The sequence below is a fragment of the Sparus aurata genome, chromosome 19, assembly GCF_900880675.1.
Source record: "Sparus aurata chromosome 19, fSpaAur1.1, whole genome shotgun sequence".
Taxonomy (NCBI): Eukaryota; Metazoa; Chordata; class Actinopteri; order Spariformes; family Sparidae; genus Sparus; species Sparus aurata.
This window is the reverse complement of record NC_044205.1, coordinates 10779830-10801404: the sequence shown is the minus strand read 5'-3', so window position 1 is coordinate 10801404 and position 21575 is coordinate 10779830. Positions and strand designations below refer to the sequence as shown.

At 38.7% G+C, this 21575-nt stretch overlaps 2 protein-coding genes across 3 annotated transcripts in view; one reads left to right on the top strand and one right to left on the bottom strand.

Moving 5' to 3' along the window:
• prkdc (protein kinase, DNA-activated, catalytic subunit) overlaps positions 1-9617 on the top strand; it is a 38735-nt gene extending 29118 nt beyond the window's left edge. Inside the window, exons 69-86 of the mRNA XM_030398501.1 lie at positions 1386-1548; positions 1634-1808; positions 2134-2327; positions 2616-2799; positions 3052-3212; positions 3843-4054; positions 4142-4229; positions 4324-4467; positions 4983-5190; positions 5766-5833; positions 5948-6168; positions 6362-6454; positions 6733-6819; positions 7044-7115; positions 7209-7410; positions 7536-7724; positions 8853-8992; positions 9375-9617. Coding sequence (XP_030254361.1) covers positions 1386-1548; positions 1634-1808; positions 2134-2327; positions 2616-2799; positions 3052-3212; positions 3843-4054; positions 4142-4229; positions 4324-4467; positions 4983-5190; positions 5766-5833; positions 5948-6168; positions 6362-6454; positions 6733-6819; positions 7044-7115; positions 7209-7410; positions 7536-7724; positions 8853-8992; positions 9375-9579 — 2806 coding nt within the window. The 3' untranslated portion in view covers positions 9580-9617. The remainder of the gene's footprint in view (positions 1-1385; positions 1549-1633; positions 1809-2133; positions 2328-2615; positions 2800-3051; positions 3213-3842; positions 4055-4141; positions 4230-4323; positions 4468-4982; positions 5191-5765; positions 5834-5947; positions 6169-6361; positions 6455-6732; positions 6820-7043; positions 7116-7208; positions 7411-7535; positions 7725-8852; positions 8993-9374) is intronic.
• A 3553-nt stretch (positions 9618-13170) lies between these two features.
• garem (GRB2 associated, regulator of MAPK1) lies at positions 13171-21251 on the bottom strand. Of its 2 annotated transcripts, none has more exons than XM_030397472.1 (6): positions 20873-21251; positions 19384-19524; positions 19050-19180; positions 17313-18509; positions 16102-16256; positions 13171-15030 (listed from the first exon to the last, which is right to left on the bottom strand). In XM_030397472.1, exons 1-6 carry the CDS (start codon positions 21006-21008, stop codon positions 14181-14183), a joined length of 2610 nt encoding a protein of 869 aa, XP_030253332.1. In that variant the 5' UTR covers positions 21009-21251; the 3' UTR covers positions 13171-14180. The 2 variants fall into 2 exon arrangements, with proteins under 2 accessions (XP_030253332.1, XP_030253333.1); XM_030397473.1 differs by having other exon boundaries at positions 13171-15027.
• Positions 21252-21575: the final 324 nt, after the last annotated feature.

Genomic DNA, 21575 nt, shown 5'->3' with positions numbered 1-21575 from the left:
TGATGAAGTTCTTCTGTATATAAAGACACTTAACAACAAAGCAAACATTTGTCATGGATTAGTACAATTCCTTAATTTAATGTTAAAGTATTCTCTCACTGTCGATCAGTGTGTATTTTTAAGCAAATCAAGAAAGAGACATTAACACGTTTTTATCATAGAGATTGTTGTTGCTGCTTAGTGTTATTAATCAGCTTAAGTAATGCCACTTAAATTGACAAATACTGATATGTGCATGGCTATCAAATACAGTAAATTAAGAAAAAGGCCTGTGTGAGCAGTAAGCTCACATGGCGAAAAGCAGATGACCACTAAAAGTGGTGCATGAGTTGGTTCTCTTCTCCGGGGTTCAGTGTTCTCAAAGTTGAATGATTTCGTTGTCAGTCTCTGTTTAAAGCTGAGCCGTGCAGAGAGAGCAGATCAGCAGCAACAGTAGAAAACACATTGCCATCTTAGTTCTCAAAGTGGCAGTCTGTGCAGTTCTACTTTGCAGTTTCTGGGTTAATCACAGCCTTAAATAGTGTCTTATGCTGATCAATCATTACCCGAATTTGCACAGGAGACACGTGCATAAGATCAGTTCGACAACATTTATTACTTGGAGCATGTCATCTGGAAAACACAGCACATAGGCAATGATTGATCAGTACCTGTATGTTGGAATGTGACTAAGAGTCCATGAATAATCAGTTTGCCAAAATGCAGAAATTCTCTCAACAGTGTTTGTGTCTAAGAAATCTCACTGTGTAATTTGACAAGCTGCAAACACATTTTAATCACTACAATGTGCTTTGTTATCAAAGATCAGGCTGTATCAACACAATAATAAAAAATAAAAAGAAGTGTGCAGCGTCGTGTGCAAACAGTTATTTGCTGACATAAAAGTTGGAGAGAATATGAGTTAGCCTGATTGCCATTCCCAATCATTATAGAAAAATAACAAATGGGCTGCTGCCCTAGCTTTTGTGGGCTGACACTTTTTTAGATTAAGTGTACTGATTTATAAGATATAAACATGTGATGCATTTTTATTCATTAAACTGTTCCGCATTACAGTAGCACTACAGCAACCTTGAAAAGACATTTGCCTGGGGCCTACACCTCAATAATCCACATCTGAACAAAACACACAAGAAAATAACAAAGCAGCATGCATGCAGTTTAGCCAGGCTAAGCAGTATCAAAATCTAGACCCCTATTTGATCAGAACTGCCTAATTTTACTGTATGATCAGAGTTTGGTGAGATGTGTGTGTGTGTGTGTGTGTGTGTGTGTGTGTGTGTGTGTGTGTGTGTGTGTGTGTTGACATGCTGCTTTCTTCGCATCTTTTAAAATCTCAGATAACAAATTGTGACACGGTATCAAATGTGACCTCTACTTCTCAGATGTTTCTTCCTGGACAAGATCAGAGAAAAGCTGAGAGGCCACGCTCCCAGTGATAGTATGGAGGTGGACGGTTCAGAGGACCCGGCAGGTAGCATTGACACATTAGTGAATAACTGCAAGTTCAACATGAAGCTACATATGGCTGATAGCGCGTGGAAGCAGGTGAGGAAACAACTGTCGATGTCACGTTTTTGTTCTGTCACTTATTTACCAAAAACTGACCATGGAACATGAATGTTGTTTTCAGAACAACTTTCCTGTGGCCACCAAGCTGCTGAAGGATCTTCACAAAGAGGCTAAAACAAACAGAGGCTGGTTTCTGCGGTGGGTTCACAGTTTTAGCCGCTACAGCCATAAGCGCAGCCAGACCCAGGGTCCTGTGGATCAAATCAGTGCCATGCTGAAGACTATCCCACTCTTGGGTAAGATGGAAAAAGGACTCCGGTACAATATCTTAAGGGTTACACAACTGAGTATGATCAACGGCTTTAACTGACTCGCCAGATTCTGATTATGTAAGAAATTTTAAAGTATCATTCGACCAATTTTACATTTTGAAGTGTGTTTACAGGTCATGGAGAGTATTACTGCATATGTGGAAAAAGTTGTGTGAAGCCTTTTGTGGCTCCAGAGGAAGCAGCATGTAATCTAATAAATTACCTCAAGTGATGTCAATCTGTAGCGAAATTGATGGAAATGTCAGCCAGAACATCATAAGTTTCATGTCGGGTCTTTTATCTCCTGTAGGTGACCTTCAGGCTGACTGTCAGAGTTCCACATCTAAAGTATTCAGATATCAAAAGATACTCCAGGGTACTTCATTCCACATCCTGGCCACAGCTGTAGGCAGAAGTCCCTCAGTCCTGGGAACGATTGACGCCGACAAAGTGGAGAGAGTTGCAAAGCTTTCTGGAGCTGCTTGGCCCAGTGACAATCCAAAGGTAATCTACTTATATTTTCTAATTATTTGCAAACTAATTTAAACATTTGTTTACAGTCTAACTAGAGCAGCTGGCATTTTTGTCTTCTTTGAATTGCTTATGGGCTATCCAAACAACAAATTGTGGGCAAATCACAGGTGATTCATGTCTCTGAATTACAAAGGCTTTACTTTGTTGATCACAGACAATTTTAGTAGTTTTAAATCAAAATCTGACAATGTACAAATTGTCAATGCAAATGAGAGCGAGTTCAAGGCATTTATTCACCAAAACCTGTTTACTCTGCAGAAAGTGGAAGTTGGCCTGCAGTTACAAGCACTGAAGTTGCTGTGTGATGCTACCAGAAAGGCTGACGAAGAGCTTCAGTCTTATACTCAGGACTGTGTGGAAAGCAGCAGCATCATTGAGACATACATGGCTTTGGCGAACTTCTGTGACAAACGACTGCGAGAGGAGGAGCAGAGTGATACAGGTGAGTGATGATCCCAAACGGTGTCTTTGTTGATTTTGTCAATGAGCAGGTGTACCGTAGTTTATATGCCTGCTCAGTGAATTTTGACACTGTCCACAGTGGTCTCATATATAGTACACAGATTGGATACCTAACTTGGTATATATAACTGTATTTTGCTGTGTGTTCTCGTGTGGGTATCTTAATTAATTTAAGAATATAATTTAAGAAACTTCCTGCATCAACCAGTTATTTCCTTGTGTTTTACCACAGAAAGTCAATTTCCAGACATGTTGGCACTACCTGTTCATGTCGTGAAGAGCATGTTAAAAGCTCTGAAGATGAACTCGGAGGAAGCTCGCCTTAAGTTCCCACGTCTGCTGCAGATCATTGAGTCCTACCCCTCTGAGACACTGGACCTCATGACAAAAGAGGTAAGTGCAGTGGGTGGACAGCAAACACAATTTACCAAAATATTTTAACCCATTTCTTGGTAGTGAGCAAATGATGACACTAGTGTTACGTGAAGATTTGTGAATTATACTCAAAATAAAATAGTCCTTTAATTTCATCCAACTATATATGGAATTTTGCCAATCTGCTTCATGTCTCCAGTCTTGCTTTAGCTACATTTTCAACAGACGGATTTGAGAGTGATATCCATCTTCTCATCTACACCTTGGCCAGAAAATGATCAAGAATATTCCCCAAAAGTTAGAATTTTTTGCTGAGTTGAGTTATTTGTTAACTGGTTTGTCCCTGATCAAGAACTTTCTGTAGAAGTATGGAATTAGAAATACTATTTTTGATAGGGAAGCTGATTAAACACTCAGTCTCTGAGTAATGCCATAATTTGCCGATGTTGCAATTGGAATTCTACTGTGCACGTGACATACATCTTTCAGACGATGGTGTAAAATGATGGACAGCAAGTATATTTAGGCTTTGGCAGTGAAACACTATATCGTCGCTGTAGTGAGTCTGAAGTTCAATTTGATGCTGTTTAATATAATGTATATGTGTTTTAGTTGTACAAAGTCATAGTAATATCTTGACATGTGTAGATGATGTCAATTCCCTGCTGGATGCTGATTGGCTGGATCAGTCAAATGGTCGCCTTGTTGGACAAGCCGGAAGCTGTGGCAGTGCAGCACTGCATTGAGCAGATAGCAAAGTGCTACCCTCAAGCACTGGTTTACGCTCTGATGATCAGCAGTGAGAGTTACCAGTTTGAGGACTCTGCTAGGGGACACGAGCATAAGGAGTTTGTTAACAGGTAAACTGCCTAATGTGCCTAATAAAGATTAACATAAATTCCAGAAGGATTCCTGTGCATTTCAGTGATATTATGTGTATACAACAGGCTCAGGAGCATGCTGGATAAGGGTGGAGCTGTGAAGAACTTTGTGAATGCACTGCAGCAGCTGACAAACCCTGAAATGATTTTTAAGGTAATAATTGCAAATTTAAACATGGATGGATTAATGAAGCTGCCACCTAGTGGAATTTGGCTTGTCATCAGTAATTGTCCTTTGTCTCACGCAGGATTGGTGGGATGGTGTGAAAAATGAATTGGAAAAACCAAGCTTTGACAAGAAGCGAATGGGCATTATGTTTGATGAGATGCACTCATCACTTGGGGATCGAAACACAGGCGGTCATGGAATGTTTCGCAAGAAATTCATCCAGGTTTGTAGTTTACTTTGATGTCTTTATCGTTCGTACAGCAAAAGCATGTAGTAGTTTTATGATGAAAGGTGGCTTCAGCTAAGTTGTTTGCTGAAAAAGCTGGTGCTCGTTGTGTTCAGTCACCTGTATTTTTAGTAAAGCTTGCTTGTCACATTATTTAGTTTGTCAATTAGTACATTTAAAAAAATACCTTATTGACTTTTACAAGCCAATTGGTTTTTATGCAGTTTATCCAACAATAAAATTTATTGGTGCATACAGTGATATTTCTGACTTGGGTGGTAACCTTTTACTATATTTATCAGTTTGGGGCTCCATACCAGAGACAAGACATATGACAGGAACTGACAAAAACTGTCTTTTGTGTTGTTTGAAGTGGTAGTAGACTGATAAAAGACTGAAAACATAAAAAAAAAAAAAACATACAGCCATAGACATTATAGGTGCAGCTCCTGAGCAACAACACTTGTTATACTGTTATGAGTTTCTTATCAGCCATATTTTCTATCCAACAGAAATTTGCGAAAAATGTGGAGACACTGCTGGGACCTAAAGGCAGCAAGCTGTTTGAGAAGAGAAAAGAAAAAAGCTTTTTGCGACAGGTGGAGGAAATGGCATCATCTATGCGTGGATTTCAGAAGGAACCCGGGAACCTGAAGGAGTACTCACCCTGGTTGAGTGGATTTAAAGCAGACGCATTCACTAATGAGCTGGAGATCCCAGGTGCGTTAGGTTGAAAACTAAATATTGTACAATGTTGACAGGTGGGTTTGGCGCATCTTATATAGACCCCATTATTATCATATAAATGAGTTAATATATGTGGTTTGTAGATACTTTTACCTTTTTGGTTTGTATAGCTTATAACTCAGCAATTCCCAACTGGGGGTACTTGGTACATAGTTTAGGAGTACATGAACTAATTTCAGAAAACAAAAATTACAATTAAGTAATAGGGAAAGTTGGAATGGTTTGCAAAAAGTAATGGATGAACAATTAAAATGTATAACTGTTATAAAAGTTAATTTACAGTAATAGGATGGCTAAAAGTAAGATCTTAGCATTTGAAATATTTAGTTAAAAGTAAAAATAACAGTAACAGTTAAAATAGTTCAAGTTATGGATAAACAGGTTAAATTGTTATAGTTTGAAAATAAATGTTCGAAATTTATAGCCAAAATGAAATTAATAAACTGTTTACTTACTGGACATATAACAGTTGCATGGATAACTTTGATCAAAACATTAAAAAAATTACATTCTATTAACTGAAGATGCTTCCCCTCCTTTCATTGCAGGACAGTATGATGGCAGATCCAAACCTTTGCCTGAGTATCATGCAAAAATAACCGGCTTTGATGAAAGGGTAGGCTTTTATTGTTGTTGACTGTAAAATAATGATTATGATTACATTAACAGCACCCTGCGCACGTATGAAAACCTAGTGATCAGTGTTTTATTGTGAATTTACGCCCTGCAGGTAAAGGTGATGTCATCCATTCGTCGGCCCAAACGTCTGATCATTCGTGGTGATGATGAGCGGGACCACCCCTTTCTGGTGAAAGGTGGGGAGGACCTCCGCCAAGACCAACGCATCGAGCAGCTTTTTGCTGTCATGAACATCTTGCTGAGTCATGACGCAGCCTGCACACACAGAGGCTTGCAACTGCGCACTTATCAAGTCATTCCCATAAACACAAGGTACTTCACTTGTTTTCCCATCCATCACTCTGTCCTTCTAGTTTAACTCAGTGCATATACTAAGTACACTAGTCCTTACACTGACACTCCACATGTTGCTTGTCAAAAAATTTTCTGTCAAAACATTTTGTTTTTGTCAAAACATTTTCTGGGGAAAAACTGTCTTAATTCACCACTTTCACTGCCTTTACAGAATTGGTCTAATTGAATGGATGGAGAACACCTGTACTCTCAAAGAGTTTGTGAATAGCACAATGACTGAGGAGGAACAGCAAAGGGCCGCACGGTACAGTATACTGTATACATTTGAAAAATGGTCTACACTCCCTAGTCAACATTATAATAGAAAACAAAACATACGTCATTATGAAGTAATATATTATTATATTATAGATGTATTTGATGCACAGTAAATGCTTCAACATAAATCAGCTAACAACATTGTGCTCACTATAGAGATATTTCTATTTTTCAATTCCATCTATACGTGTAGACACCAGACAATCTTTTAAGTGAAGTGGTTAAGTGTCTGTGGATTTTTTACTTACGTTCTTTGTCTTAAAGATCTCACGAAGTCTACAATAAGGGTCTCTCAACCGCTGTTGGAAATTCAAAAATGGCTGGGGTGCCGCTATATGCTGTGGTTTATGAGTAAGTTTCCTGAATGTTCCATTTTTGTTTACTAAAAATACGGTATACTCCTAATAAGCCGTTTCAGTTGAGTTTTGTTGATTGCAATTTACTATTTACAGCTCTAATAATATGAATCCACCTTCATAATTTTTTTTTACTGAATTGTCATAAGGGAAAAAATGTTTTTCTTTTAATAGTAATAGCAAACAGCTGTAGGTTACAGCGTATTTGTTTTCTTCCAGGAAAGCCAAACGTGCTGAAACTGTCAGCAACTTTTTGAAAGTGTTGCAGCATGTGCCCGGCGATCTCCTGAAGTAAGCTGAATCTCCTTATCTGTATTATAAAACTTATTCTAGGTTAACACTTGGACTAAACCAACGTCTTGTTTTTCCTTTTTTTTATTCTAGGAGATCTTTTCTGAAGATGTGCAACAGTCCTGAGGCTTTTCTCTCGCTGCGCTCCCACTTCATCAGCTCTCACGCCTTGCTGTGTGTGAGCCACTGGATTCTAGGTATCGGAGACCGCCATCTCTCCAACTTCATGATCAACATGGAAACAGGAGGCATGATTGGCATCGACTTTGGTCATGCATTTGGCTCAGCCACACAGGTTAGTCATTAGGGCAGAAGAGACATACTGCTGGCATGTGACATGTTAACAACACTCTTGGAAAAGACACAGTCGTTTCTTGTATAAACAATTTAATCTCTGTGTAATTTTGTTTGTCCTCACAGTTCCTCGCTGTGCCTGAGATGATGCCTTTCCGGCTGACTCAACAGTTTGTGAATTTGATGCAGCCCTTGAAGGAGTCAGGTTTGATACAGAGCGTCATGGTCCACTCTCTCCGAGCTTACAGGGCTGAGCCTGACCTTTTGCTAAACACCATGGATGTGTTTGTCAAGGAGCCCTCACTGGACTGGAAGGTAACCACTGCTCTTGCTACAACAATGTTGAATAGAAATGACTGAAAGAATGACATCACACATCCAAGCATCAGGTGGCAGAGCTCAGCCTTAAAGAGAGTGACTAGCTCAGATATCCAGAGAGTGCTCGGATTTGAGCAGCAGCTCCTTTAAATCAAAGCAGCCAGATGAGCTGGTTTGGCGATTTAATCAGGATCATCCTGGTGCCTTCCTTTGGAGGTTTTCCAACACAGCCAACTAAGAGTAGACCCAAAACATGATAGGGAAATTATGTCATCTGGCTTTGGAATACCTTGGGATCCCATCTGGATCTGCACTAGTCTTGAGATAAACAGAAAATAGATGGATGAATCGTAACCTGTGCCATGTGGTTTGTATTACAAAACTGTCAAGGAAGGGTACCACTAGAAACTTTTTGGAAGGCAGGCACTTTAAGAAAAGTACTTGGCAGTATTCAGTGACTGAACAAACCATTTGTTGATGCTTGCTATCACAGGCTAACTTCAACCAATCAGATCAACAGGAGAGGAGTAATGCAAGCAGTGGGGCCCGTTCGTCAATCAAACTCTTACTGAAGTCAATAAGACTTCAAGAAAATAATTAATAAAAGCCTTCATTGCTGTTCTTTTCTTTTCTTTCATGAAAAGAACTCTGATTTAACAGATGCTTGCAGCATCTAGGCTAATGTCTTGAGGAGCTGCCATTGTTGTTTTCAAACAAACAGTCACTCCTCTCGCTGGTCACCACACCTAAACCACACAGATAGCTGCTAGTAGTTTCTCAAAGGAGACTTAGTGGTTGAACACAAGCACATAACTTTGGCAAAGTATGTTGTCTCATGAAGTATTTGGTGTGAATCTGATCTGATGAAGAGTTTTAATAATATCTAACTCCAGCTTGAGGACTTGTTCCCCACAGAATGCATGTGCCTAAGGTATAGGTCATACATAATTTGATATTGTTTTATGTTTAGTTCAATTTAAGTTCATTATTGCATGCTTTTTGTATAATATTTGTCTCTCCCAAGTCAAATTAAATTCACTAAATTGTACTTCGCTGTTTTAACTCGTGGCTTTTTTCTTTTAACAGTAAATCAGCTGCAATACAAATTTTGCTTCTATTACACAGAACTTCGAGCTGAAACAACTGAAGAAAGTAGGCACATGGACAGAGGATGTAAACATCAAAGAAATCAACTGGTACCCTTTACAGAAGGTCAACTTTGCCAGAAGAAAACTAGAAGGAGCAAATCCAGCTGCTATAACCAGGTATAGCATCACATCCTAATCTTGTTCCGTGGCATGTTTTCCATTGTATAATTTACAATATAACACAATTAAACAGTGTTAAATTGGCTGTGTTCAGAAAGCCCTAATGCTGAACTAATAACAGTTACAAATATTGATGTGTTCTAGGGTTGGAAACATAGTAATCTGTCATATAATGCAATCCAATATGACTCCAAAATCAGAACTACCTTTGTGACACAATGTTGTTCTTGTTGTCATTCTGTCATTTGTTATCTGATGGCCACCTACACAGCCTTCATTCTTTACGTCACTATTCTCTTTCCTAGAATCTAAACAAGGCATGATTTGAACTCTGAATTTGACTTGTATATAATTTAGATGTTTATTTTTATTATTTCAGTGAGGAACTGAAGCTGGGCTTTGAGAAGGATAAGGCTTTCTCTGGGATGCAGGCTGTGGCCTTGGGGACGAAGGAGCACAACATTCGAGCTAAGCTTCCAGCTGCAGGTTTGTCGGTGGAGAAGCAGGTGGACTGTCTGCTTGACCAAGCCATGGACCCAAATGTGCTGGGCAGAGTTTGGGTTGGCTGGGAACCATGGGTGTGATTGTTAGTTTTTCTAAATAATTATTCAGAACAATTGGATTTTCTCTTTTGTTACTGTGTAAACTAATTCTTATGCTGATCCTTCAATACACAATTTGCCACAACACAAAATTATTTCAGACTTGACAGAAAATCAATAAAAAAGGACTGAGATTGTGGGAATTTAAACACTGTAAGATTCTCCTGCGCATGAACACCATAATGTCAGTCATTTCTTGCACTTCAGTTCTATTTCAAGAGATCCTGTTATTGCTATCATTTATGAATGTCTTGTAACGTCAGTTTGAAATAAAAAAAATGTGTTAAAGGTGTCTGAGAGACTGATGTACCAAATATTTGATAACTTTCCACAAATTATTTCAGATGATATCACTTAAAATATTACTTGATTCATACAGTCAAGACAAAATGCCAATGATTCATGTAGATATTGGTCTACAGATTAAACACTATCATCTTAAATGTCAACTGGAATACTAGAAACAAAAGGAAATTAGTGTATTGCTCTGTTTATTAGGTTTCAAAGAGGCTCAGCTTTGGAAAGCTGGTAAAACTGCCATACATTTTTATGTACTGTTAATGATCTGTCAAATAATAGACAGTAAGTTGAGGAATATATTTGATTGCATACTAAATTCAGTTAAATCTATAACTTCCGTTTAGATGGTTCATGTAGATATGACCTTCACAAATGTGTACAATTTTGTTTTCCAAATATGTGAACATTTTTTTAAGTTTAAGTTAAAACCATCATTATTTTCAAAAATATGTCATCATTGTAGACCACCTGGAACAAATGGAATGCTCGAGGCTTCAGATATACCTGCTAGCTGAGTGATAAACTGCTGTTACCTATTGAACTGAGATGTTACACTGCTTGGCACAAGGCAGGTTACTGCTATTCACCACCTGTATTGCTATAATTTGGCTTTCTTGACAAAAAAAATGATTTCATGTCAAGTGAAAACAGATTTCTAGTACTGTGAAATTAATTACAAATATCTAATGCAATATAAGTGACTGCACAAGTATTGACCCTCTATAAAGTGATTGCACTCAGGTGATCTCAGATATAAAACCACTAGCACCAATTGGCTGGACCGCTGTTAAATAAGGTCAGTCAATGTGTCATAAGTTATTGTGGTACAAAGACACCTGGGTCTGAAGGTCCAGTCACTGGTTAATTACTATTCCTGGCTACAATTATACCGTGATGACAAAAGAACACTCAGAGCAACTCCATTCTGCAACTCTGCATTCTACAAATGTGGCCCAGTTGTCTGACTGAAAACAACACACAAACATCAGTTAATTCATTTTAATAGATAGAATAGAATCAAAACTTATACAATCAAAAATAAGGAAACAAGAGTTGAGTTGAAGGATAACTGTCCGTAACTCAAGATTTCATTAATGTGGAACACTTTTCCAAATGCAGTGGAACGCAGTGTCACAGTCAATTCCTTCCTCTTTTGTTTTTTTGCACACCAATGGCATTTATTCATGTAGTCCTCAGTTCGGAGTCGACAAGCCTGGGACTGTGTCTGTTGTTGTAGTGTGTTCACAGTTTATATGACAGAATGACTCAGGTAACATTTTGGATTTGGAATAATTCCTTTGGCATGCACAATTTAAATTCCCCTGAAATAAACACTGTGGCAAGTTTTAACACATAATACTACATTGCCTTCTATTGTCACTCCATTGCTTAGTTGTTCCTTCCCTTGGCCTCTTTGCAGCACCATGGCTGTTGCATAGGACGTTAAGAGACACAAGCCATTCCCCATAAGAAATGCGGATACTGTGAGTTGCATGTAAATCTATATAATTACCCGGACAAGTGGCTTATTAACATCGTTTTTTGGTCACTGTCCAGGGTGACTGTAGTGATATTTTAATGCATGGATTTATTAACCCAAGTAGAACCCAAGTTGTACAGAATACAAAAACAAAAATTTGAACATAAGCTTTTTTTTTTCTCAATAAAAATAATTTCAACATTAGTAATCACTTTCTTTAAAAAATTACAATACATTTGCACTGACATAAAAAATAAAAATATCAAGTAAAATATGTAACACCCCACTGCAAAAAGTGTCAGGGGAAAAAAAACTGCTGTTGGCCAACAGATCACACCTGGGTTGTAGAAAGGCTGTTGTTGCTGAGGCACCTTCATATATCAGCCGTACACAGTCTAACAACTACATTTCTGCATATTTTCGCATCATATTACAGGAGTTAAATAGCTGCATAAATAAATCTGAATCTAGGCAACAGGAAAAAAAAAAATTTGGTACCAATATAAACCAACATTTCATTTTCGCAGACCTTCACACCTTCAATTTTAGCCTACATGCCTCTCAGGGTCTATCGAAATACACGCTTAACATCTTTCCCTGATGTTCATGTTAGAGAATATTCTCAAGTCATGTGTCTGACTACATGAAAATATTAAGTCATAATGAAATATTACATATTTTAAGGACACTGGGTTAAGGCGCAGAAAAGCTATCTTTTACATGTTTCTTGCATTAGAGGACACTTACAACAAACACAATGAACAAAGGAGAAGTACCATTTTAGTTTAGAAAAAGCATGTAGTGCATTTACTCTCTACATAGACAATCTTCTTTTATGGGTTAATAATCAATGACCTCAACTGCAGTTAATAAGGCTTAAATCTACCAAAGTGCATGATGCATAATTTGTATTTTATGTAGAATGTTATGTTCCGTTATCTGTCAGTTATTTCCACATTATTAGAGTAAGGACATCATTTTTTAGACCCCTGTCAGTCTTTTTCTTTATATATATATATGTAGTGTTGTTTTTTTAGCAGAGATGTTTCAGGTTAAAGTAAATATAGTTATATAGATTAATTCAACTCTAGATTAAAAAAGCATCAAATAGAAATAAGACCTTGCATAAAGAAGGTTGACAAATACAACATCTTGATGCACACAAGCATGACAACACTTTATAATAACCATCATTAGTAAATGGTAAATTTATAGTTAAAGTTTAGTTAATATTCAATGTATTGTTCTAATAATATTCATAGATAAGCTACACAGTGTTTATTAACCATTTACATATTATTATATTATAACGTCAGTTGCACATTTTCAATAGAAATTGCTAAATAAATGGTCTATAATGGTCATTGTTTGTTAACAGTGAACTGGCTATTATCTCAAGTTTAATTAACTATAAATGTACCATTAATTCTTTTGGGCTATTGTAACGTGTTACCCGTTTCATTTGGCTGACTCTTGCAAGCAACATTTGGTAAAGTAGAATATCACACCAAGAATGCAGAGGGGATTTATGACGTCAACAAAGCCCAAATGCACTTCATCGTCTAAAACTAGACACTCTTACCTGATATCAGATTGATGTACAGACAGCTATGTCTCAATTCACATTAAAAGTTATAGATTTTGGCTTCATACAACAAGCCAGTCTTTCAAATATATATATATATATATATATATATATATATATATATATATATATATATATATATATATATATATATATATATATATATATATATATATATATATATATATATATATATATATATATATATATTCAGAGCTGTAAAATAAAATCTTATTCAGTAATGGAACAACTACCCTGGCTCATTTTTACAATTCATTTTTTAACTGTACATCAGCCTGATACTGCAGGGCAAAGGATACAAATTACATAGATTATTGTTTTATGTCAGTTGGAAAATAAATGGTCTCTGATTCTTTATCAGATTCCACTTCTTTTCCAATTGACAAAGGCTTGTAGCTTAGGAGGAGCTCAAAGAGATACATTTTTTAAAAGAACACAAGTATACCCTAATACCTGTTAGCAGTGAGCAGGAATGAGGATTGACCTATCCAGGGCAAATACCCATTATAAGTAATCAAGGAGACCAACAACCCATCTTCGGAACTGAAATACATTTACAGTTAAAATGAAAATCTTGTGAGTCAAAATCTAGAACAACCAATGATGGAATGCAACAAGTACAATTGACTCAAGTACTGTATTTAACCTAAGTATTTCCATTTTCTGCCACTTGATACTTTCATTAAAGTAAAAATTATAATAGTTTGTATTTTTTGTAAGTTTTCTACATTCTTTTTCGCAATATATACACTATAGTCCACCCTCTGGCTCTTGTGCTCTTTTAAAAATAATGGAAATAGCAGTATGTTTTGATATTCCCCTTTAAGACCACAATCATACAATGTCCTCATCAAGCAGATTAATGTTTTCTTGTCCTTGTCACATTAGTATTTTCTTTTAAATGTACTGGCATCAGTTAGGATTTGTGTGACACTGGCCGCCTTTGGGTCAAAAAGTATCTGACATGAAGATGCCTTCATGAAAAGTGGCAAATTATTCCATTTACAAATGGTTTGTAAATAGCCGCCAAAGACTTATAGTGGGCTGGGAATTATTACCAGACTATTTTCCCCCCAAATATAGTAACAAGGAAATCCTTTCATATTATACCAAAGAAACTCGGTGTTTGGTGTGCATAGCATATACTGAAGGCATGACTTTCTCTGCTTTACAGGATTCGGTGTCATATACTGTTAGTTAGATCTTGGGTCTCCACCCATTTATGAACTGCATGAGTTTCTTTACCTGCAGTTTGCTTAGCTTGAAGTCCTCAGACAAAATCTCCTCGGTGAGCTGCAGGAGTAAATTCCCATCAATCTTCTCCGACACAAAAAGAGAAACAATGTCGTCTGGCAGGCCAATAAACCTTAGAGATTTGGACACCTCTTCAATAGAAAGACCAGCCAGATTGGACGGGGGCTGCCACTGTGCATCAGGAGAAAAGGCTGGACAGTTTTGGGCTAATGAGTTGGAGATGGAATATATCTCTTTTGTGCCCTGCTCATGTGGAGTAGGTGAGCAATTGGAAGTTTCCTGCTCACCATCACAGATCAATCCAGATAGTAAATCTTTGCACGTCTTTATGGCATTTGATTTTGGTGTTCTCGGTGGTAAGATGGGACAAGAGAGGCTCTGCTTAGTGTTAGATTCTTCTATTGGCTTGTCTCTGTACATTTCTGAATTGTAACTTGATGATTTGGTGCAAAACGGATTCAGAGAAGCTTTCTCCAGTCGAAAGTCCTCTCGTGCGTGCTCTCGGCCATCAAAGTCAACGAGGCTGGATGTACACATTTTGGGGGTGCTTGGGGATCGCTTTCTGGGGTAACTGTAGTAGCTTCGACAGCTGGCAGGAGAAAATTCATCCATGGCGTGTGATTCTCCTCCACTGAAGTTATTTGGCCAAGACAACCTGGCAGACATCCCATCCGATGGCAGGCTACTACTGGGCAAAGTAGCAGCTGGCTCAGTGCTGTTCGATTTGCCCCAGTTACAGGGGTAGCACACATGTTCCTGTGGTTCGGCAGCCTCTTGCTCACATGCTCCACTACTGATGAAAAAAACAGATTAAAGATTAGAGTTGTAGGAAATGAATGCCTTATCATACGATCCAAATATTTAACATTTTAAACAAAAGCTCAGGGAGACAGCTAGAAATATACAGGAAAGAGATTGGAAGTGGAGTGAATAAACACTGGCGCGAGTAAACAGAATAAACAGAAAATGACAGCGTGATCAAACTCAACATCAAAGTAACTTGGGGAGAACAGGGGTGTGTCGGTCTGAGTGTGTTCACGGTCTGACAACTAAACAGATCCTTCACTCATCAAATAAAAGAAAAATGTCCATAAAAAATCTATAAAGCAACATTAGAGGACCAAACAACAGTAATGTGGTAAATGGTATTGTCTTTGGCAACTTGTGAGAGAAAAAATTACCACAATCACATGTGAAAAAGCACCTGTCATCCTATTTGTCCTACCGACACTTCATCACATTTCTGCACAAAAAGCATCCGTCCCCAGAAGAGAGAGCAATGTGGGTCCCGCAATTGAATAGTGGTGATTTGGTGATTCAGTGTTCAATGCAAAAAACTCACATGTCTTTGTTCCCTTCAACTATTGTGTTGTGGTAGTTGCTATCTCTGGCAAAATAGTCATTTTGTTACTTTCCACGATGTATGGTGTGTCAGGATCTCAATCACATAATATAACTTCATCCACATGTTTAGATTAACAGGTGGAAATCGGAGGAAACGCGTTGAAAGCCGGCGCTGCTTGATTCAGTGTGAACAAACAAAGGTGGCGTAAACGAAAGCCTTTATTGTGGGGATAATGCAGGGTCTAATGTGTGAAAAGGGCTTCTGACTCTCTCCAGGAAGTAACAGTGAAAGGGGACCGAATGAAAAGCACCATTACCTTGTGTAAACTTGTGGATTTCTCTGGGTTTCAACATTGTTGGAAATATTTGGCATAGTATAAAAACACAACTCAACAAAATACTGTATGGAACAAACGTATGGTTGTTTTTTTTAGACCTTTAAATGCTGGTTGCATATTATATCTTTAAATGAAGTGTTATTGATGTCAGATGTGTGCTATGAAATGGATCCAACTCTTACATGTTGTGGAGACCAGATGAATAATAGGAGAGGGTTGGACTTGGAGACCGAGTCTCTTGCTGCCGAGGCTTCGACAGGATGGGCACTGCTGGCATCTGTTTCAAACTTCTTGGAGGAATAGGTGGGGCATTCAACAGACGGCATTCTTCCTTCACCTAGAGAGGAAATTAACTGACATTGAAACTGACAGAAAGACCAACATATTCATTTTTTTTCTCTGAAACCAAGCATGTCAGACACTGCCTGAAGTTACAATCCTCAAGACCCCATTTATTTTTGATACCATTTATGGTCTAGATATGAATGAACAATTCAAAGCATTTATGTGCTGTATAATTGACACCTGGAGTGTTTTGAAGACGTTTCACCTCTCATCCAAGAGGCTTCTTCAGTTCTATTTAACTGGAGAGGAGTTGCAGGCTTTTAAACTCTGCGTGGGAGTGTCCTTACAGAGTCATTAAGGACACACAGGCGATCTGAGTTTCAGAGTTCTTAGGGCCACTTGTGGGTTGCTAGGACTAGGTGAGCCCAGGTGTGAATGGTTGTTAAGGTGTCTGGAGAGGGAACTCAGTGCTGCATTGTAGGCGGGTGACAAGTTATGTCGTAAGCTACCTCTGTTCGAAGACAGATTATTTTAGTCCTCTTTCCAACAATCTGTCTTCTCTGGCCAAGATGCGTTCATTACTGTCCACAAAAGAATTCTTTTTCTTCACCTGAGGAGTTGGCCCTCCTGTGTCGTGCCATTCGTTTATGGAGACATTGTTGTGTCTCCATAAACGAATGGCACGACACATTGCCATGAAGACATGCGCTAAAAATGCATCTACAAAATACTTTGACACTATTTCCGTCAGCAGATTGTTTTGGTATAGACGGAACAGCCTCAATGGACTGTTAAACAAAGAGAAGCAGGTGACAGGCTACACAACTCCTATTCCTGAGCAAGGTACCAAGGTGTCCTGCTGTCACGTGGAAAACCAGAATCAGGGTTATAATTACTATATCTTTTTTTTTTTTTTATGATGTGTGGTAGTGCTGTGAACTGATACACCGGATGTCCCTGCCGTATTCCTGAAAAAGCAGCTGCTCAAGGTGTGTTTGCTGTAGCACTCAACTGTACTCTGATTACCACAGTAACCATGGGTGTTGCCGAATCAACAAAGACAGCAACGTTAAGGATTTCATTTTTAAGCGTAACAGATTATACTCACAGCTTCAGACTTGGGTGGGACCGGCGGTGGAGTAAGAGAGACATCTGGACTGGTTACTGCAGCAAGAGGACAGGTGATTGGGTACGACAGGGCTGCTGTTGTACTACAGCCATTGTTAATGCCTCGAATCCCCTCACTCAAAGACGGTTTTGGGATCTGCCCTCTCAGGTGATCCAACCACAGCTCCTCATAAGGAACGTCCGACTTGTTGAGGGGTGGTTGTGGGTTTGTGCTATCCATGAGCTCAGGGAAAAAGTGCTCGTTTTCCCCCACGTCTGAAGGGATGCTGTCAGAGGGCAGAAGAGACCAATCTCCACATAGTGTCATACAGCCCTGCAAGTTGACCTCACTGTTACCATGCAGGTTGCTGCCATACACACACACAGATAGTCGGTGGAAAGACTGGGTGAGTTCATCCCGGGCGTAGGTTAAAGAGCTGGGTATCTGCATGTGGTTGGGACACCCATTGGAGCTGCCTCCACTGCTCCCACTGCAACTACCGTTCCCACTGCTTTTTTTGGGACTCTTCCCATCATCATTCCAGTCTGTCCGCACATCGCGGACAGCGCGAGAATAGTCGTCTATGTCAAACTGCTCCTGGCAGAAGGAGAACCAGCGATGTACCATAGTTTCCAGCCATAACTCTCCTTGCAGAAGCTCCTCTGGAATAATAAATCTAGGCATGGCCATGTGAAAGGGAAAGTGAATGGGGATGATTTTGTTGCTTCGCAGAACGCAGCACACAACCACAGTTTTCGTCTGAATGTTGACCAATTTGTAGCGATGACCTTCGCGGATGAGGTGGAGGTCGTGCTGGTTGCGGGGCGGACTGCTGGGTACTGTGACATTGACAGGGAGACGGGTTTTCTCCACGATGTTCCTGATGGTGTGCTCGCCGTCCTGCATCTGGAGTTCCAGTGGACTACAGGTGCTGAATCTGCCTTTACACTGAAAAGGCAGGCTGATGCTCTCGTTGGTGCGATGGTTCATGCAGATCAAGCAGGGCATTTTGCCTCGGCCGATCTTACTGATGGAGTTCAGCTTCCCAATCTTCTTGAAAATGGTGTTGAATCTTGATTTTTCTTTGGAGGTCTTGGCATACAGGATCTCAGCCTGGCCCATCAATGTCAGTTCATCACCAGTGCTTAGTGTAATGTTGTAAACTTCGGTGTCTTCATTGCATTCCCCCGATGCCATCTGTGGAAAAAACATGCGATATGGCCTAAGTACAGCCGAAATTGAAGACAGCATTTGCACAAGTAAAAACCCTGTGAATACACATTATGTTAGTGCATTAACAGCTGCTTTCTGTAGTGATTTTGTCACTGGTACATCAGATGAAACATTTTTTTTTTAACATTTCCTTACATATGCATTTAAAAGAAGTTGGAGAAGAAGCCAAGATTAAAAATAATCTCCAACAAAGATAATATGTATTAATTTTATAATGCTCTCCTATCTTAAATAGCTTTAAAATCTGTGTTGGGGAGCAGAATTTCATAGAAATAAAATTATTAATGCTATAAAATTATTCAAACATTGCTGTTTTATTATTTCAGACAGGAGGAAATCTGCTCTTTACTGGAGATGTTAATTTATTAAATCCACCTCATGACACAGTTGGAGGTTAGACTTCTAAATAACATGAAATAGTATAGTTTTAAAATATATTAATTTTAATTAACACTATAGAAGCCAGGACCAATCACAATAATCCTTTGAGGACATTTAATCTACCTTAACATTGAACGTGATTTCTTCCATGACGTATACCCTCTCAGGGAATGCTTTGGCAACCTCCTCCACGCTGTTAAAGTACTGCACAGGCTCTTTGACGTCTCTGTCCTGCTCCAGTAGTTTAAACTGACCTAAAACAGGAAAAGAAAAATGAATGCAACAGAAAGGGTCAAGCACCGGCAGTACCGTTCGGTGCAAGTATTAAAAAACATGTTTGGGATAAGGCCCACTGTTCCTACGATCTTTCAGCACTGACTTTATTGGTTTTGCAACATATAAAAACATGTTATCAAAACACTGGAGAGCATCAAGCATCAATGCAGATGTAGCTCACCTTCATAGTGCACTGGGATCTCTATTTTGGGCCCAATGACATAGTGTCCCTCTTCCAGACTGTGGGCAGTAATAGTTGTCCATTGACGGCAGGAATGAAGCAAGAGGTAGTCATTGTCTCTGAGCCCTTCAACTAACTGACCTGCAGAAATGAAAACATGCAGGTATCAGATTATACATCACAATCAAGGAAATATTGCAATACTGCAAGGTGCGATAGAAAAGAAAACATCAAATGAAGTACTTTTGACGTATTTGCTGTCGCTTTTGGACAATCAACATCCTAACTGTTATATAACAACAACAACAACAACAACTGTCATATATGACACATTAAACATCATGAAACTTGCAAATTATGAAATTATTATTTTAAGTACTGGTATATCTCATCACTGTGACTTGGCCTTTATGTATTACTTAGAATAGGGACAGAATTGACATTTATTTGTTATGTCCATGATTGAGAAATATCGAATGAATATTAAGCTAAGTTGAGTATTTTGAGGCATCCCATGATTACTCTTTCCTTGTGAGCTTCACAGGGTGCTCCACTCAAGCCAATTGGATTACTCAGCACATTCAAGTCACTATCCTCCAGACTAGAATAACTAATGCCCTAATCAATAGCTCTCTAAAAAAGCAAGCACTGCCACTTAAAAATACAATACACCACCACAAGTCCCGCAGGAGAGGCTGGCCAGAGCGTGACAAAAAAAAAATGGGAAGATGCAGAATAAAACTAAAAAGGTCATACATATTGGATTTGGATAGCTTCATCAAAATCAAATTCATACCATTTTTAACATGCTTGTTATATTACACAACCTTCAGGCAAAACAGCTGTCAAGAAGAATTCCCCAACCCCATAATGCAAGCATTTGTCATTATGTTCTAGCTTCATCTATAGGGAACTGTTCTGCTTAAATGCGCCTTTTATCAGATTTTTTTATTTGCACCCAGAATAAGGCCAAAATTGATTTTTTTTTTTCAGCCTTGAATCCACAGTCCACTTTATCCATCCTGCTACATTTGTCAATTGAAACTTTGCCCTTAAATTATGCACTGCACATGTGCCTTTCACGATGACATGAACACATTTTTAAAGTGCTCATCGTGGTGAACAATCAACAGCATTATAATACCTTTATCTGTGTCCCTAACATGAAATACTATTACTTTTAAAACACTTATTCATACTCTTAACTTACTGCCCTCGCATAATGGCTGAGTGACAGCACTCAGTTTACATAACATCCATAAAATAACAGACTTGATGTTATTCGGTGAGATTTGCATGACCAACGCAAGGTCTTAACGACACAGCCGCAACTTTCAACTCTGATCATTGGAAAATTACAACTTTTTGTCATGTTAACTGGACAACTTTGCTTAGAATTAATAAAATACGCTAGTTTTTACCTCGGCTGCTAAATTAGCGAATTAGCAGCTAGCAACAGAAAACTTTGCAGTGACAGAAAGTTACTAACCGTTATCCAGCTTGACAATTTGAGGCAACCTGTAAGCGCTGACAAGCTGATCTAATGGCAGGGACGTCGTGCTCCATGTAACATCTTTTAAATTGTTGTACAACATTGTTCCAAGGTCCATTTTGCTAGCTTGCATTAGCCAACTGGAGGGCTAGCAATGTGTAAACACGGTCACAAAAGGCTACACTAAGCTAACTAACGTAATAATGCATCAGCTCTCCATCTACAGCTTTACAATTTGCACGATTGTTATCAATTGTCGCATGTGCCTACGTATCATTAGAGCCCGTTGTCTGATAATGTGGCAGAGCCATGTTTGTTTAGCTAGCGACGGCTGCATCAGGACAACTAGTCCAGAGTTAACGAGATGATGAACGGAAACACGTATTTTTTCCTTTTAAAATAAGAGCATTATTTATTGTGGGCTACACAAGATAGAGACAGCAACACACGTTTACAACGCAAAAATACTTTCTTCCTGAAATAGTTTCTTTACATTATACTTAGAAAAAAAAGTGTGCTAGAGTGCACGGTATTCGCTCATGTTTCATCAGCTATTCAGGAACGATGTATTTTTAGTATAAAGCGGAAGTCGCAGTTATGTACTGAAGCTTGGCACAGACGCTGATTTAAGAAATGGCCTTTTCCCAAATAAAACTCCTCTTGGTGCTCCAGGTGTAACAATAGTGAAAATACACAGCAG